The sequence below is a fragment of the Choloepus didactylus genome, chromosome 5 (genome assembly GCF_015220235.1).
Source record: "Choloepus didactylus isolate mChoDid1 chromosome 5, mChoDid1.pri, whole genome shotgun sequence".
NCBI lineage: Eukaryota > Metazoa > Chordata > Mammalia > Pilosa > Megalonychidae > Choloepus > Choloepus didactylus.
The window spans coordinates 48,221,685-48,241,622 of record NC_051311.1 but is presented as its reverse complement, the minus strand read 5'-3'; the positions used below and the strand labels follow the sequence as shown (position 1 = coordinate 48,241,622).

At 40.5% G+C, this 19,938-nt stretch overlaps 1 protein-coding gene across 2 annotated transcripts in view; it reads left to right on the top strand.

Moving 5' to 3' along the window:
• MGAM (maltase-glucoamylase) overlaps positions 1 to 18,294 on the top strand; it is a 223,086-nt gene extending 204,792 nt beyond the window's left edge. For both annotated transcript variants that reach the window (XM_037835992.1, XM_037835989.1), the window contains 2 exons: positions 7,996 to 8,169; positions 9,437 to 18,294. In XM_037835992.1, coding sequence (XP_037691920.1) covers positions 7,996 to 8,169; positions 9,437 to 15,394 — 6,132 coding nt within the window. In that variant the 3' untranslated portion in view covers positions 15,395 to 18,294. The remainder of the gene's footprint in view (positions 1 to 7,995; positions 8,170 to 9,436) is intronic.
• Positions 18,295 to 19,938: the final 1,644 nt, after the last annotated feature.

Below are 19,938 nucleotides of genomic sequence, written 5' to 3'. Positions count from 1 at the left end.
ATGTTCTGCATTCCTCCCCGGGAGTCATATTCCACGTTGCCAGGGAGATTCACTCCCTGGGTGTCTGATCCCACGTAGGGGGGATGGCAGTGATTTCACCTGCCAAGTTGGCCTAGCTAGAGAGAGAGGGCCACATCTGAGCAACAAAGAGGCATTCGGGAGGAGGCTCTTAGGCACAATTATAGGGAGGCCTAGCCTCTCCTTTGAAGCAAGAGTCTTCCCAAGGGCAAGTCCCATGGTAGAGAGCCCAGCCCATCAAACCACCAGTCCCCTATGTCTGTGAGCACATTAGCAACCATCGAGATGGGAAAACCCAATACCCCTGCATTCTCCACCAGCTCCAGGCTGGCTTTTACAATGGAGATTTATTAACTTACAAATTTATAGTTTTAAGTCCATGAAAATGTCCAAATTAAAGCATCAACTAGATGATACTTTCTCTGAAGAGCACTTATAGGCTAGCAAGGCACATGATGACATCTGCTGGTCCTTCTCTTCCAGGTTTCCTGGCTTCAGCTTCTGGCTTCTCTGTCTGTGGCTTTTTCTCTAAACTTCTCTGAGTATTTCTCTGTGAGCATCTAAATTTCATCTCTTTGTTTCTGTATGTGTTTTATCCTCTTATGAAGGACTCTAGCAAGAGGATCAAGACCCACTCTGAATTGGGTGGTTCACAACTGAGTTGAAATAACCTAACCAGAAGGTTCCACCTACAACAGGTCTGCCCCTACAGGAATGGATTGAAAGAACATGGCCTTTTCTGGGGTACATAACAGTTTCAAACCACAACTTCTGTAATTCTGGCTTGTTAACTTTAAAACAAGGAAGAAGAAATCCTTATTTTGGCAATTATCCAATACCATCACACTATAAAAAGAAACTTGGGACTCATATAATGTCATAGAAAAAAAATGGGTCCTTAAATATATACCATGTTTTCTGGGGACAAGGAAACATTTTCAGGCTGATGAAATTTTGAAGTGTAAGTTATCTATTGCACAATAGTACTGCATAACAAATAATCCCAAAACTTTATGACATGCAATAATAACACTTATTTAGTTCATAGATTCACAGCATTCTGATGATCTTGGCTGATCCTGGTTGATTTTGGTTGGATCACATACTTCTGCATTCAGCTATTGGGAACATTCAGCTGCCTGGATGTTCTTGGCTGGACTTACATATCTTAGGGGTCAGTTGGCTCTTGGATTATCTAAGTTGGCCCCATGGGCAGGCCTGGGCATAATTTTTCAGGGTGGTAGAAGAGGGGGAAAATGGAAGTGGAGATGCCTGAGCACTTTTTAAAATTTCTTCTAGCACCACATTGTCTAATATCCCTTTAGCAAAGCAAAGTCACAAGGCAAAGCCTAGAGACAAGAGGTGGGACAGAATGTCCCATCCATAGAGGGAGGGCGTTGAAAAATTACCTACAAAAAGGTATGGATAGAGAGGAGTGCATAATTGGAGATAATGCAATCAGTGTATCACACATGCTAAATGACTCCATGGATAATTGATATAATTCTAATCAGAGTAAGAAGAAGATCAGTTTGCAGTAAACAACGGGAGGAGCATCATTCTGTGTTAAACCTAGAATCTGTTTCTCTGTAATTTTCACCTGTTAATTTGAACCAAGTACTAATGCAGCGCAAATCTGTTGTCTCTTTTTTACGTAACAGGGCTACTGATATTTGACAATGATTCATATGCCTTCTGTCTTCTCTTTTTTTGAACTATAAGTTTCCAGGCTAACTTCCCATTTCCTCTGTTTTATGCATATAATGGTTTTCAGATCTGTCCATCCTATTTGGACTCCAGTTAGCCTATATTCCTCTTAAAACATGGGGCTTAGGGTTGAGGTAATACCTTAGAGCTGCACTATCTAATAGGAGAGCTACTCACTAGCCACATGTGGCTATTGAACACTTAAAATATGACTAGTCTAATTTGAAATATTTGAAAGTTAGTATGAAAAAAAGATTGAGGAGAACCTAAGATGGTGGCTAGGTAAGACAGGGCAAAAGAACACCTCTGTGAAAAATACTAGATAAAAACCAGAAAGTGACCCAGAACACCAATTCCAGTGATGCACCAGCTGGACAAGGTCTGCTAAATCCACAGGGACTGTGCACTTGGTGAAACCGGGAGTCTGCATTCTGAAATGAGTGAGTAAGCCAGCTGAAAGTCCAGCAGCCATGCTGCGGTGTGGGGAAACCAGGGGTTGGCGTTTGGAGACAATCTAGTTCTTTTTTTTAAAACAAAAAAAACAAAAACCCAGGAGCATCTGCAGATATGGCAGTAAGAATAGTGCAGTGAAGCACGGCAGGAGCAGGCTGTGCCAACCTCTCGGTGTCTGGTGTGGAGGATAGCCCACTGCTGATTGCCTCAGGGCCAGGGGGGCAGAGTGGAGAGCCAAAAGGAGAAAGAAAACATGCCCCTTGCAGCCAGCTCCCCGGTGGGCTGGGGAGACTCCTGCCTGGGGCCAGACCCACAGCCCAGAGCCACACCAGGAAACCCAGTGTGATGAGGAGTGTATCCCATGGCACCGCACACACGCCACAATATCGGCCATGCACAGTGGCCTTGGGTGCACCCACAGCTAGTTGTCCCGGAGCTGGGAAGGTGGAGCTGTGCAGAAAGGGGGGGGGGGTTGACAAGCCCCATTCAGCCATCTTTGCATCAGGCTGGGAGCGCACCTGCACGGCCTGGTGGCCCAGGGCTTCCCTTGAGGGATGGTGCGCACTTGTGACATAGCACAGCTTTCCCTCAGCAGAGGTCCTGGAAAAGCACAGCTGAGAAGGGGATGCCCACTCGGAAATCCCAGGGACCCAACACCAATGCTGGGGACTTGTGGGTCAGCGGCAGAGACAATCTGTGGTAAGACTGAAATGAAGGCTTAGACTCTCGCAACAGCCTTGAATCTCCGGGAACACCTGGGAGGTTTGATTATTAAAGCTGCCCTGTCCCCTAACCACCAGACACACAAACGTTCAGGGCAGACAGCACCAATAACAAACCCAAACTGAGTTCACCAATTGAACCCCACAAGAATCATTTCCCCACACACCACAAAGACAAAGTTGAGGAGAACTGACTTGGGGGGAATAGGTGACTTGCAGATGCCATATGCTGGTTAGACAGAGAAAGTGTATGCCACCAAGTTGTAGATCTGAAAAATTAGATTGGTATTTTTTATAACTTGAAAGAACCCTATCGTAAAGCTAATGCCAAGAGGCCAAAAACAACAGAAAATCTTAAAGCATATGATAAAACCAGATGAGATGGAGAACCCAATCCCAAACACCCAAATCAAAAGATCAGAAGAGACACAGTACTTGGTGCAATTAATCAAAGAACTACAGTCAAAGAACGAGAGCATGGTGCAGGATATAAAGGACATGAAGAAGACCCTAGAAGAGCATAAAGAAGAAATTGCAAGAGTAAATAAAAAAATAGAAGATCTTATGGAAATAAAAGAAACTGTTGGCCAAATTAAAAAGACTCTGGATACTCATAATACAAGATTAGAGGAAGCTGAACAATGACTCAGCATCCTAGAGGACCACAGAACAGAAAATGAAAAAACAAAAGAAAGAATGGGGAAAAAATTGAAAAATCAAAATGGTTCTCAGGGATATGACAGATAAAATAAAACATCCAAATTTAAGACTCATTGGTGTCCCAGAAGGGGAAGAGAAGGGTAAAGGTCTAGAAAGACTATTCAAAGAAATTGTCGGAGAAAACTTCCCAAACCTTCTACACAACATAAATACACAAAGCATAAATGCCCAGCAAACTCCAAATAGAATAAATCCAAATAAATCCACTCCAAGACATATTCTGATCAGACTGTCAAATACAGAAGAGAAGGAGCAAGTTCTGAAAGCAGCAAGAGAAAAGCAATTCACCACATACAAAGGAAACAACATAAGACTAAGTAATGACTACTCAGTGGCCACCATGGAGGTGCAAAGGCAGTGGCATGACCTATTTAAAAGTCTGAGAGAGAAAAATTTCCAACCAAGAATACTTTATCCAGCAAAACTCTCCTTCAAATTTGAGGGAGAGCTTAAATTTTTCACAGACAAACAAATGCTGAGAGATTTTGCTAATAAAAGACCTGCCCTGCTTCAGATACTAAAGGGAGCCCTACTGACAGAGAAACAAAGAAAAGAGAGAAAGCTACAGAGAAATTTAACAGACATATATAGAACATTACATTCCAGGTCACCAAGAAACATATTCTTCTCCAATGACCACAGATCTTTCTCCAGAATGCACTGTAAGCTAGGACATAAAACAAGCCTCAATAAATTTTAAAATCTCTGGCCACAATGGAATGCAAATAGAAGTCAATAACCATCAGAGACTTGGAGAATTCACAAACACCTGGATGGTAAAAATGAGGGGGATAGGAAAACATTCCTGGATAATCAAAAGCTGAGGGACTTCATCACCAGTAGATCAGTCTTATTAGAAATGCTAAAGGGAGCTGAGCAGGCTGAAAGGAAAGGACACTAAGCAATTGACTGAAACTACCTGAAGAAATAAAGATTTCCAGTAAAGATCACATGGCAAATATAGATACCAATACTACTGTATTTTTGATTTGTATCTCCACTCTTTACTTCCTACAGGACCTAAAATATATAAACTGTAATGATAAATCAATGGTTTTGAACTCAATGTAAAATAAGTAATAAAAGGTCTGGGAATGAAGGAGTGTGCCGGTTTGAGTGTATTGTGTCCCCCAAATGCCATTATCTTTGTGGTCTTGTGTGGGGCAGAAGTTTTGGTGTTGGTTAGATTTGCTTGGAGTGTGCCCCACCCAGCTGTGAGTGATGATTTTGATGTGATGTTCCCATGGAGGCGTGGCCCCGCCCATTCAGGGTGGGCCTTGATCAGTGGAGCTATATAAATGAGCTGACTCAGAGAGAGGAAACTCATGGAGTGTAGCTGGGAGTGATGTTTTGAAGAGGAGCAAGCTTGCTAGAGAGGAATGTCCTGGGAGAAAGCCGTTTTGAGGCCAGAGCTTTGGAGCAGACACCGGCTGCCTTCCCAGCTAGCAGAGGTTTTCTGGACACCACTGGCCATCCTCTGGTGAAGGTACCCAATTGCTGAGGTGTTACCTTGGATGCTTTGTGGCCTTAAGACTGTAACTTTGTAGCTAAATAAACCCCCGTTTTATAAAAGCTTATCCATCTCTGGTGTTTTGCATTCTGCAGCATTAGCAAACTAAGACAAGGAGTATAGGAACATAGTTTATGTATCCTATTGAAGTTAAGTTGGTATCAAAGAAAAACAAGATTGTTATAGACTTTAGAGGTTAAATTTAAGCCCCATGGTAAGCACAAAGAAAGTATCAGAGAATATAACCATAGAGATGAAAAGTAGAGTATGGGTTACGAGAAGTGGGGGAAGGGGCAATGGGGAGTTAAGAAATGAGTGTAGGGTTTCTGTTTGGGGTGAAGGGAAATTTCTAATAATGGATGGTGGGATGGTGATAGCACTGCAACACTCTAAATGTGATTAATCCCACTAATGGAATGCTAGGGAGGGGGTGGAATGGGAAGATTTAGGCTGTATATTTTTCCACAATTGAAAAAAAAAAAAAAAGGCAGCCTAAGTAGATGACAATTAAATGCCAAGGATGATCCTGGATATGATCTGAGGATGGAGGAGAGGAGGCTCATAGGGACACAGATGGGACATAAGAAAAAAAAAAAAGGAAATATAGAATGTAAGCTTTGTATCAATGTTGAATTTCTTGAACTTCTTAGCTGCCCTTAATGGGATTGCATAAAAGAAGGTTCTTGTTCATGGGAAATGTATATGTGAATTATAGTGTTTGTTCAAGGATGTGTGCAGCTTGCCCTCATGTTGAGAAGACAGAGCAATAGATGATGGGTGATAGATAGGGAGGGAATGAAAGAAAGAAATAGTGGTGTGACAGCATGTTAAAGTTGTTGGATCGGGGTATCGGGGGAGGGGGGTCAGGGTATGCTGGAGTTCTGTGTATGGGGTTTGTATTGTTTTTGCAACTGCTCCTGTAACTTTGAATTTATTTCAAAATAAAATTTAAAAAAAAGATTGAGATAAATATATTATTCAAATAATATCTCCTGCTTCTTTTTACTTTTTTTTTTAATGTGGCTACTTAGAAAATCTAAAATTGCATATGTGGTTTGCATTATATTTCTGTAGAACTGTACAAACTTCAGTACTGCTTAACTATTACTTCTTTTTATCCAGACTGTATTTTTTTATTGATGTTGCCTCATGTTGTGTTAGTATTTTTAATACATGTATTAGATGTTTAGCATCTAATTTAAGCATGGTTAACTAAAACCTTCAAATTATTTTCATAGACATGATTATCAGCTCAGGCTTTCTCCAGTCTGCATTTGCCCTTTTAAAACTAAATGCAAGACTGTGTGTCTTAATTAAATACGCAAATTTTCTGTACTTAATTTAAGAAAAGGTGAGATGAAGACTACATATTTTTCCTCTCAAAATACATTTATTTTTAGTGAAGCCATTGATCTGGAAGTTGTGGATTTGGGATCTGTTTCTACCACTAACTAGGTACACCACCTTTGAGAAGATGTTTCCTCTAATGAAGCTGTGTTTCTTTATTATGGAAGAATAGATTACCTATAAATAACTTCTAACACTGAAATTCCGTTCTTCTGTAATTCCGAGGTAGTGATAAGTGGATTCTTATTTCTATGTGAAGTGTGATGGATTATTTTCCCTAAGGATTAGTGGCCTGAAATGAAGGAAAACTTCCAACTTTCCTTAAGGATAGCTACTAACAACGGTGTGCTGGCTGGTAAGCTAGCTTGGCATGGGAAAGGGATGATTTGTAACCTTTTGCCAATTTCTGTGGTGTAACTACTCTCACTACCATGGCCAGTTTTGAGCTGTCAACAGGTTAATAAGTGGCTTGCATAATTCCAGGAATCTAACAATTGGCTCTCCCAAGTCCATAAGAATCAGTTCCAGCACACCCATTTACTTCAAGTTTATCCCTTTCTCTCCATTTCTCTCCATTCCACCTGCCCGATCACTCACATAAGTCCTGTTAATTCTTCATAATGCCAATTGTACAATTCTTTCTCTTCCTATGGCTACCACCAGAGTCGAGGAGCTTATAACTTCATTTTACTGCAACTATGTTCTTGATTTACTATGTAAATCTTCAAAATGTTATCTTACATACTTAACCAGCGTCATTTCTCTGTTTGCGCAGCACCAGCAACAGTGGCTCTTGAACTCAATGAGTTTATACCTTTGTTCAATGTCACACTCTCCAAATTCCCTTTTGCATTCATTTCACCTTTTAAATCCTACCTATCCAGGGCTTCTGAAGGTCCATGTCTTTCCTAAGTCCTTTCCTGGCAACCCTATTCCATAGTGATTTTTCCTTTCTCTGAATACCCCTAACAAATATTTTCTGTGACTTTCATTTGGGCTTTATTTGTGTGCCACCTCATGATTTATCTCATATTATTGTAAACCTTGTATTGATACTTAAACAAATGATATGGATAAGTGCCTATATTTGTTGCAACCTGTCTTTTGTCTAGGGATTGTTTGCCATACGTGTTGCTTACCTTGTGTTAGCTAGTGCAGTCCTCTACACCTTGGCCCATCAGTATTCAAACCCTGGCTACATCATTTACCTGTGTGCCCTGGGGCTACTCACCTCATCTCCCAGAGCCTTAGTTTCCTCATCTGCAAAACAGGGATAATGATGCCTTCTTTTCAAAATCATTTTAAGAATTAGTTAACAATGTAGGTAAACTAAGCTAAAGGAACTTTAACAATGCTGGTACATAAACATATTTTTGTCACCATCAGATTTGTATGTCTTCATGAAGGGTTAATTTTTAAAAAGCAAACAACAAAAGTAATTTAAGTTTCCTTATTAGTTTAAATTGGAACATAGTCTGTTAATGGATAGCTTTTTTTCTCTTTAATAATTCTTTGCAGAACATCTTGCAAATCCGGATCATACACAATAAATATTTGAGTGACTCAAATCCACTGAAAGTTGGATATATTAGGATCTGGGGGGTAAACTCTACTTCTGTGACACAAGTCACTGTCACCCATGACAACCAGCAATTCACGGACACCAACTTCAGGAGTGACCCTTACAATCAGGTACATCTCTAAGGAATGTTATCATATCATGAGTGAATTTTATTATTCTGTAAAATTATCCCCACTCTTATTAGCATTATTAATTTAATTGATATGAGATACTATAGAAATGTGGAATAGATATATTCCTGAAAATTTGCAAATGTTGAATCATATTATGGAATACTCAGAGGCAGTGGTCCTCCCAGTGCAGCCCTGGGATCAGTGATTAATGGTCTGATGAGATCCTTTTTTACATGGTTCCTGAAGAAACTGTGCTATATATTAAGATTGTTTCAGCTAAAATTAAGGAAAGAGTGGTTCCATAAAGTTGTTGGAGGTTTTCCACTTCCTCATATCCGTGGTCAAATCGTGGGATCTTAGGAGTTTGTGACTGGCAGTAAACTGTAGCAATCACAAAATGAGTATGTCCCGCCTGTGGTGTGAGATGCAATGAACAGATTAACAAAACAGAGTGACATAAATAACAGACCAGAGGTGTTACCAGAGGCAACTAAACAGCTTCAATTAACCAACATTTTAGGTGAGCAATTACCAATAGAGTTACCAAGGGCCACCCCAAAGGGAGAAGAATCCTACTTTAGAATGTGAGAATAATCATAAATATGGGTCCAGTTATCCCTGGGGGATGGCTTAGAAAACCAAAGATGTGTAACCATAACTCCTGGTTTCTAAAAGGTGGAAAGGGTGTCCTACTAGTGTTTGGATTTCATAAAATGGCCTTTCTCAGCACCCAAAAGATCTTTTTGCTATAACCTCTTATAGTTATTGACTTCAAAACATTAGTCCTGGACTTTTGGGTTTAAAACTACCCTTTGCAAGTAATTGCTTCTACTTAAGACTGATTCGGAAAAATTTTAGACACCTTTTTTTGGGGAAACACTATAGCACATTGGATTATGTGCTCTATGTGCCAGGCATTATATTAGGTGTTAGGGATAGCGAGAACATGAAACTAGCCTGCCCTCAAGAAGGTTACAATCCAATGGTCAAAGAAAGACATTTTGATAAACATTGATTTTAATTGAAACTGAAAAGTCTTGAGACCAACGTGGTTCTGATTAAATGAAGTGGAAAGAAAGAAATTTTCAGCATGGGAGTTATGCTCTGGAATCTGTGTGACTTTAAAGGAATGTTGATATCTTTTATTTCTCTCAAAGAGAAGAGTGAATGCATTGTTTTATGTTAAATTGTACTGTGAGGTGTGACTTAAATGTCTTGTTTAAGAAGTTCTAAAATGCTAACTTTTTCTCTTCTTTTCTGGCAGACCCTAACTATTCAATTGACTAACAAGATATTCAGTCTGGAAAAATTGACTGAGATTACTTGGATTCATGGTGGCCATATAGTTACTACACCCCCTATAACAAGCACCTTCTCAGTGAGTTCGCACCATTCTCCATCTACCACTATGCCTACCAGTTCTGAGACTACTACTTCTTCTAGTATAAGTACTGGTACTCCTAGCACTAGGACTCCTGTGGATACTACAACTACTCTTTCCCCTTTGAGTACTACTGTTGTTGATACTATTACTTCTGTAACTATTGCAACCACTCCTTCCCCTACAAGTACTACTGATGCTGGTACTAGTACTCCTGTGGCTACTACAACTACTCTTTCCTCTGTGAGTACTACTGTTGTTGATATTATTACTCCTGTGACAATTGCAACCACTCCTTCCCCTAAAAGTAGTACTGATGCTGGTACTAGTACTCCTGTGGCTACTACAACTACTCTTTCCCCTATGAGTACAACTGATGTTGATACTATTACTCCGGTGACTACTGCAACCACTCCTTCCCCTACGAGTCCTACTGATGCTGGTACTAGTACTCCTGTGGCTACTACAACTACTCTTTCCCCTATGAGTACTACTGTTGTTGATATTATTATTCCTGTGACTATTGCAACCACTCCTACCCCTATGAGTACTACTGATGCTGGTACTAGTACTCCTGTGGCTACTACAACTACTCTTTCCCCTGTGAGTACTACTGATGTTGATACTATTACTCCTGTGACTTCTGCAACCACTGCTTCCCCTATGAGTACTACCAATGCTGGTACTAGTACTCCTGTGGCTACTACAACTACTCTCTCCCCTATGAGTACAACTGATGTTGATACTATTACTTCTGGGACTGTTGCTACCACTCCTTTCCCTACGAGTACTACTGATGCTGGTACTAGTACTCCTGTGGCTGCTACAACTACTCTTTCCCCTATGAGTACAACTGATGTTGATACTATTACTCCTATGACTTTTGCAACCACTCCTTCCCCTATGAGTACTACTGATGCTGGTACTAGTACTCCTTTGGATGCTACAACTGCTCTTTCCCCTATGAGTACTATTGATGTTGATACTGTTACTTCTGTGACTTCTGCAACCACTCCTTCCCCTGCGAGTAATACTGATGCTGTTACTAGTACTCCTGTGGCTACTACAACTGCTCTTTCCCCTATGACTACTACTGATGTTGATACTATTACTTCTGGGACTATTGCTACCACTCCTTCCCCTACGAGTACTACTGATGCTGGTACTAGTACTCCTGTGGATACTACAACTGCTCTTTCCCCTATGAGTACTACTGTTGTTGATACTATTACTTCTGGGACTATTGCTACCATTCCTTCCCCTATGAGTACTACCGATGCTGATACTAGTAGTCCTTTGGATGCTACAACTGCTCTTTCCCCTATGAGTACTACTGATGTTCATACTATTACTCCTGTGACTTCTGCAACCACTCCTTCCCCTATGAGTACTACTGATGCTGTTACTAGTACTCTTGTGGCTACTACAACTGCTCTTTCCCCTATGACTACTACTGATGTTGATACTATTACTTCTGGGACTATTGCTACCACTCCTTCCCCTACGAGTACTACTGATGCTGGTACTAGTACTCCTGTGGATACTACAACTGCTCTTTCCCATATGAGTACTACTGTTGCTGATACTATTACTTCTGGGACTATTGCTACCATTCCTTCCCCTATGAGTACTACCGATGCTGATACTGGTAGTCCTTTGGATGCTACAACTGCTCTTTCCCCTATGAGTACAACTGATGTTCATACTATTACTCCTGTGACTTCTTCAACCACTCCTTCCCCTGCGAGTAATACTGATGCTGTTACTAGTACTCTTGTGGCTACTACAACTGCTCTTTCCCCTATGACTACTACTGATGTTGATACTATTACTTCTGGGACTATTGCTACCACTTCTTCCCCTACGAGTACTACTGATGCTGGTACTAGTACTCCTGTGGATACTACAACTGCTCTTTCCCATATGAGTACTACTGTTGCTGATACTATTACTTCTGGGACTATTGCTACCATTCCTTCCCCTATGAGTACTACCGATGCTGATACTGGTAGTCCTTTGGATGCTACAACTGCTCTTTCCCCTATGAGTACTACTGATGTTCATACTATTACTCCTGTGACTTCTGCAACCACTCCTTCCCCTGCGAGTAATACTGATGCTGTTACTAGTACTCCTGTGGCTACTACAACTGCTCTTTCTCCTATGACTACTACTGATGTTGATACTATTACTTCTGGGACTATTGCTACCACTCCTTCCCCTACGAGTACTACTGATGCTGGTACTGGTACTCCTGTGGATATTACAACTGCTCTTTCCCATATGAGTACTACTGTTGCTGATACTATTACTTCTGGGACTATTGCTACCATTCCTTCCCCTATGAGTACTACCGATGCTGATACTAGTAGTCCTTTGGATGCTACAACTGCTCTTTCCCCTATGAGTACTACTGATGTTCATACTATTACTCCTGTGACTTCTGCAACCACTCCTTCCCCTGCGAGTAATACTGATGCTGTTACTAGTACTCCTGTGGCTACTACAACTGCTCTTTCTCCTATGACTACTACTGATGTTGATACTATTACTTCTGGGACTATTGCTACCACTCCTTCCCCTACGAGTACTACTGATGCTGGTACTGGTACTCCTGTGGATGCTACAACTGCTCTTTCCCCTATGAGTAGTACTGTTGTTGATACTATTACTTCTGGGACTATTGCTACCATTCCTTCCCCTATGAGTACTACCGATGCTGGTACTAGTACTTCTTTGGATGCTACAACTGCTCTTTCCCCTATGAGTACAACTGATGTTCATACTATTACTCCTGTCACTTTTGCAAGCAGTCCTTCCCCTAAGAGTACTACTGATGCTGGTACTCATACTCCTGTCGCTACTACAACTACTCTTTCCCCTATGAGTACTACTGTTGCTGATACTATTACTTCTGGGACTATTGCTACCACTCCTTCCCCTACGAGTAATACTGATGCTGATACTAGTACTCCTGTGGCTACGACAACTACTCTTTCCCCTATGAGTACTACTGATGTTGATACTATTACTTCTGTGACTATTGCAACCACTCCTTCCCCTATGAGTACTACTGATGCTGGTACTAGTACTCCTGTGGCTTCTACAGCTACTCTTTCCCCTATGAGTACTACTGTTGTTGATACTATTACTCTGGTGACTATTGCTACCACCCCTTCCCCTATGAGTACTACTGAAGCTGGTAATAGTGCTCCTTTGGTTACTACAGCTACTCTTTCCCCTATGAGTACAACTGATGTTGATACTATTACTTCTGGGAATGTTGCTACCACACCTTCCCCTATGAGTACTACTGATGCTGGTACTAGCACTCCTTCGGATACTACAACTACTCTTTCCCCTATGAGTACAACTGATGTTCATACTATTACTCCTGTGACTTCTTCAACCACTCCTTCCCCTGCGAGTAATACTGATGCTGTTACTAGTACTCTTGTGGCTACTACAACTGCTCTTTCCCCTATGACTACTACTGATGTTGATACTATTACTTCTGGGACTATTGCTACCACTCCTTCCCCTACGAGTACTACTGATGCTGGTACTAGTACTCCTGTGGATACTACAACTGCTCTTTCCCATATGAGTACTACTGTTGCTGATACTATTACTTCTGGGACTATTGCTACCATTCCTTCCCCTATGAGTACTACCGATGCTGATACTAGTAGTCCTTTGGATGCTACAACTGCTCTTTCCCCTATGAGTACTACTGATGTTCATACTATTACTCCTGTGACTTCTTCAACCACACCTTCCCCTGTGAGTAATACTGATGCTGTTACTAGTACTCTTGTGGCTACTACAACTGCTCTTTCTCCTATGACTACTACTGATGTTGATACTATTACTTCTGGGACTATTGCTACCACTCCTTCCCCTACGAGTACTACTGATGCTGATACTAGTACTCCTGTGGCTACGACAACTACTCTTTCCCCTATGAGTACTACTGATGTTGATACTATTACTTCTGTGACTATTGCAACCACTCCTTCCCCTATGAGTACTACTGATGCTGGTACTAGTACTCCTGTGGCTTCTACAGCTACTCTTTCCCCTATGAGTACTACTGTTGTTGATACTATTACTCTGGTGACTATTGCTACCACCCCTTCCCCTATGAGTACTACTGAAGCTGGTAATAGTACTCCTTGGGTTACTACAGCTACTCTTTCCCCTATGAGTACTAGTGTTCTTGATACTATTACTCTGTTGACTACTATAACCACTCCTTCACCTACGAGTACTACTGAAGCTGGTAATAGTACTCCCTTGGATACTACAACTACTCTTTCTCCTATGAGTACTACTGATGTTGATACTATTACTCCTGTGACTTCTGCAACCACTCCTTCCCCTACGAGTACTACTGATGCTGGTACTTGTACTCCTGTGGCTACGACAACTACTCTTTCCTCTATGAGTACTACTGATGTTGATACTATTACTCCTGTGACTTCTGCAATCACTCCTTTCCCTACGAGTACCACTGATGCTGGTATTAGTACTCCTGTGGCTACTACAACTACTCTCTCCCCTATGAGTACAACTGATGTTGATACTATTACTTCTGGGACTATTGCAACCACTCCTTCCCCTACGAGTACTACTGATCCTGGTACTAGTACTCCTGTGGCTACGACAACTACTCCTTCCCCTATGAGTACTACTGTTGTTGACACTATTATTCCTGTGACTATTGCAACCCTTCCTACCCCTGTGAGTACTACTGATGCTGGTACTAGTACTCCTGTGGCTACTACAACTACTGTTTCCCCTGTGAGTACTTCTGATGTTGATACTATTACTCTGGTGACTATTGCAACCACTCCTTCCCCTATGGCTACTACTGGTGCTGGTACTAGTACTCCTTTGGATACTACAACTACTCTTTCCTCTATGAGTACTACTGATGTTGATACTATTAGTCCTGTGACTTCTGCAACCACTGCTTCCCCTACGAGTACTACTGATGCTGGTACTAGTACTCCTGTGGCTACTATAGCTACTCTTTCCCCTATGATTACTACTGCTGTTGATACTATTACTTCTGGGACTATTGCTACCATTCCTTCCCCTACGAGTACTACTGATGGTGGTACTAGTACTCCTTTGGATACTACAACTACTCTCTCCCCTATGAGTACCACTGATGTTGATACTATTGCTCCTGTGACTATTGCAACCACTCCTTCCCTTACGAGTTCTTCTGATGCTGGTACTAGTACTCCTGTGGCTACTACAACTACTCTTTCCCCTGTGATTACAACTGATGTTGATACTATTACTCCTGTGACTTCTGCAACCACTCCTTCCCCTACAAGTACTACTGATGCTGGTACTTGTACTCCTGTTGCTACTACAACTACTCTTTCCCCTATGAGTACTACTGTTGTTGATAGTATTACTTCTGTGACTACTGCAACCACTCCTTCCCCTATGAGTACTACTGGTGCTGGTACTATTACTCCTGTGGCTACTACAACTACTCTTTCCCCTGTGATTACAACTGATGTTGATACTATTACTCCTGTGACTTCTGCAACCACTCCTTCCCCTATAAGTACTACTGATGCTGGTACTTGTACTCCTGTTGCTACTACAACTACTCTTTCCCCTATGAGTACTACTGTTGATGATGCTATTACTTCTGTGACTATTGCAACCACTCCTTCCTTTATGAGTACTACTTGTGTTTGTACTGATACTATCGTGGATACTATACCTACTCTTTCCCCTATGAGTACTACTGTTGTTGATACTATTACTGCTGTGACTTTTGCAACCACTCCTTCCTTACCTTATGCGTACTACTGATGCTGGTACTAGTACTCCTGTGGATACTACAACTACTCTTTCCCCTGTGAGTACTACTGATGTTGCTACAGACACTCTGATCTCTACTACTCCAAGCTTTGTTTCCTCTACCACGGTAGGTCTTGTAGATACTACTGTCATGGATGTTGAAACTTCCCCAACAGACCCTATGCAGTTCACAGCATTCTGCTGCTTCTACAACACAGGCCTTAAGCCACACAATATCGATCTCCACATATTTTCCTAGTCCAGGCACTGTTGATAATTCCACTGCAAGCACAACAACTACTGCTATAGATTCAGTTACTACAGAGATTATAAACATTTCCACTGCAGGAACCACAAATACAACTACAGCCACCACCATGGTTACTATGATTACAAGTGGTACACTGGCAGAAACCACCACTCAGAGCATTTCAGTTTTGCCTCCTATAGGCTCTCCTGGTGCCACCACTTCAGATAATACTTCTCTCACTGCACTAACTGGAAATGACACCACTATCTACCCTCCCAGTATCCCTACTCATGCTTTAAATGCCATCTCCATAGGCATGGGAGATACCACTACCACACCGAACACCACAGAAGCAAATATTAGCAATATGTTACCTATCATTACAGGCATTATAAGTACTCCTGCTAGAGACAACCCGACTACTGATAATGTGAACATAACAACTATTCCTACTGTGAATATATATTTTACTACTCCAGACATAAGTGCTAGCACTAAAGACTTTGCAAATTCTTCATATATACACACTACAGATATTGAAACTACTCCTAAAGCCACTGGTAATTCCATTACAGAACATATTACCAACCAAGTTACACATATTTCAACACAGAAACTACAAATTCAATCACTACTTCTGAGACAAGCCTCACAAACACTTACATTCCAAGTACCACAGTTATTCCCACCACATATCCTAGAAACTGTACAGGGAATACAGTAAATATTACTGATGCAGATGGCTCCAGTGGTGCCACAGGTAATGGTACACACATTTCTATTCCAAATACAACAGCCTCAGGCATGTTAACTACTGCTGCTTTAGATACAGCAAGTCATTCCACAGTAACAACGAATTCTACTACCAGTTTTCTCCCTATTATTGTACCTAATGCTACCACAGATATTACAAATGTTACTCCATATGCTTTAAATACTACCACTTCTGATGTAACAACAATGGATGCTCCTACTGCTGCATTTGATGATATTGCAAATACCACAAATGCTACTCTTGTTCCATGATTATCAGTATCCAAGGCAGTATAATTACTATAGACATGAACTCTTTAAAACAACTAGTCCAGATATAGAGAATCAATTAACATATACATTATCTTGTACTATGTAAGTTTTCACAAATGTCAGTACTCTAACCATATTAGATAGGCAACTCCAAGTATTATAGACATTTCAGGAATGTCTAAAGATGCACCTATAACCAACTTTATAAGCTTCACTAAAGAAGTTGTGCATGCTCCTTTCACAGCCAGAATATATACTATTCCTTTTTATTATCATTATTACTCCTATAACCCCGTCAGTTAAAAAAAACTACAGATATTTTATATACCTTTGCTACAGACTTCAAAGATGATTTTGGTATCTCAGGTAATAGCACATTAGGCTCTATAAATACTATCACTTTAGATGTAATTTTTAGGATAACCCAACTTGTTTCTTGAGTTTCAGGGCATGATACTATTACTTAAGAGCACTTTCCATACACCTGACACTCAATTGGCCACCATAACATGATTATTAATATTATAATAACTTAATTAGTACTGCTAAAAAAATCACATTTTATCTTCCTATGGACTTTTCCAAACACCATGGTAACCAATTTAGTAATTTGCTGTTACATATACTGAAAATGTTGTTGCTTCTAAAGAGATCCTAGCTGTAGCTATAGATATGGAAAATGCTATCATTTTTCATAATAGATCTTCTCTATACCTTTTATCCAGGCACTGAAATAATTAAATTAAGAATATTATATGTTGCTTTTATTACCATAGAAAATAATCGTATGGCTGTAGATGTTAAAAACAAACATAACTTCCCAAACTTTGCAACCATTATTTCAACAGGTACTACAGATTAAGATGCTCTTACTACAGATTTATAGTCACTGAAAGTACTTCAAGGAAATTAGAACTAACCCAAATTGTGCGATAGTCTTAGGCCCTTGCTATTACCACTAATGACCTGGTTCATTTACAAGCCTCCTGCTCTCCTATAGACCAGAAATCACCAGAAAAAGTTGGAAATGTAAAAATATGGCATAGAGGAGAAAGCCTTTGCCCTAGAATCACAGCCCATAATCTTGTTTGTTTTTTCTTTTCCTGCCAGCTTTTTTCTTTTTATTATACCACTAAACTGTCTCTCAGTGTGTTAGGACTTTCAGCATGTTCTTAATTTTCATCCTAATTCACCAATTATCTTTGGCCTATTACTTTCTTAGATCATTCAGACCCCCTGAATGGACTCCTCACCATAACCAAATCTGACCAGTTAGGTGCTATTAAAGGTTTATCCCTAAGACAATATTTCTCCCCCAGGGTTTGGGGACCCTGGTGGGAAGGAGAAAAACTCTTTCTGGGGTCCACAAGATCAAGTCTTTTTCCACCATCACAGTACATTGTTATTTGTTTGTTCACTCTTGCTCTCTCACGAGTATATGGTGGCATTGTCCAGACATCATGATGTGCAATGTCACCAAAGATGAATACAGAAACAGATATGAGAATCTAGTTGTCTTCTAGTAAGCCAGACATTGAACAGACTTACAAAAATGTAACATAATGCCATTTATCTCACCGAATATTTTGCTTTGGAAAATATAGTTATTTTTCATAAAAATATATTATTTATGTTATGATGTAGTGGCTTATTATTTTAATTAATTTTTTACAAATGACTTGTTTTAATTTTTAATACAGCAAATATTAATAGACATAACCCACAGAAACAAAGCACTCAAACATTTTTAAGAGATGAAGGGGTCCTGAGCCCAATGAATTTGAGCATGACTTCTCCTAGGACAACAGTATCCTAGTTCTACTCTCAGTCCCCGATCAAGTAGACAATGAACTTCCACATTTAGTAGGACCCCTGGAATCTGTGTCTTAAGATGCCAAGTCCATATGAATGCTTACCACCTTCTACCCTCACCTCCACTCTGCCTTCTGGACTGGACTGGTGTTCCACTGAAGGGGAACAGGTTCATCAATTAGTTCCGTCTGTCTTTTGGAATCTGCTCACAGGTTACAGTCTTCTAAACGAAGTTGATAGACCTTATGCCAGTATATATATAGCTGTTAAGTCAACTTTCTGCCTCCAAAAAACTAAACAAAACTCATAATTCTGAACTGTACCAATGTATTTAGTCATACATTCCTTCACTTGCATCTTTATTGAGGGAGGCCCAGTGCCCTTGGCTCTAAGCCACCATAAAATGATTCAGGACAAAGTGCTGCATGGCCTGAGGCCTTATGGATCCCACTGTCAGCCCACTACACCAGGGCAGACGAGTCAGGGGAAGGCTTCACTTAAAGCACTTCGGATTTGGAAATCTTGAGGATGGACTTTCTCAAAACACCAAAGTTCTATAGTTACTGAAATTCAATCCCTTGGTGCATAAATATCCACCATAATTAAAAGTGTGGCATTGTGAAAAATAAGAAGTCCTGTTGCCAAAACACCTGGACTTAGGTCAGACATTTGAAGAAAATTGAGAGTTTAAACTCAAGAGTTAATGCACAGTTAGTGGTCCTGGAACCAGGTCAGAGATTCTGGAGGCAATGCTGATGTGCTTCTATGACCACCTGAGACTCTTGTAAAACTTGTGAATACACCCTGGTTTATAAGGTCAAGGGAAACTCATGCCCCACAATGACATGAAAACTATATTTCTTCTGTATGAAAGATTATAACTCATATTCTAAATACAAATGCATTTACTTTTCTACTCTTCTAACACTTGAGACATTTCTACCTCCACCAGCTATTTATGTTGATCACTTAAGAGTTATCACAAGTACGTAATTCATTTTTACGGTGAGGGATAGAGACAACAGATATTTTTAATTAACAGGAGACTTACTAAAGGCTAGAGGTACCAAGGAAGACTTCGAGGAGTGGGAGAAGTTGAAATGTTCCCAGTAGCAAAGAAAAGGGTAGAGGAAAGCATTTCAGGTGGGGAATGAGTTGTACAAGGATTCAAGAGGGACTTATTGTAGTGTGATTACCTGATGGTAAAATAGACCACTCTTTCTATACCTGGAGCATTGTGAGGGGAGAAAAGATTTAAAGATGATCAATTTTTATTACCACCCTTCAGCATAAATAAAAGATTAGGCATTTGAGTGAGGGAATAAAGAAGGTCCATTTGAGTAGAGGTATTTATAGGGATAGAAGGATAGAAGATGCTCTGTTTCCACACACTGCCCCTATGGGGGAATGTGGGTGCTCTGAGGGAAGGGCACTGCTGAAAAACTGCTCCTGGAGATTGAGAGTGTTG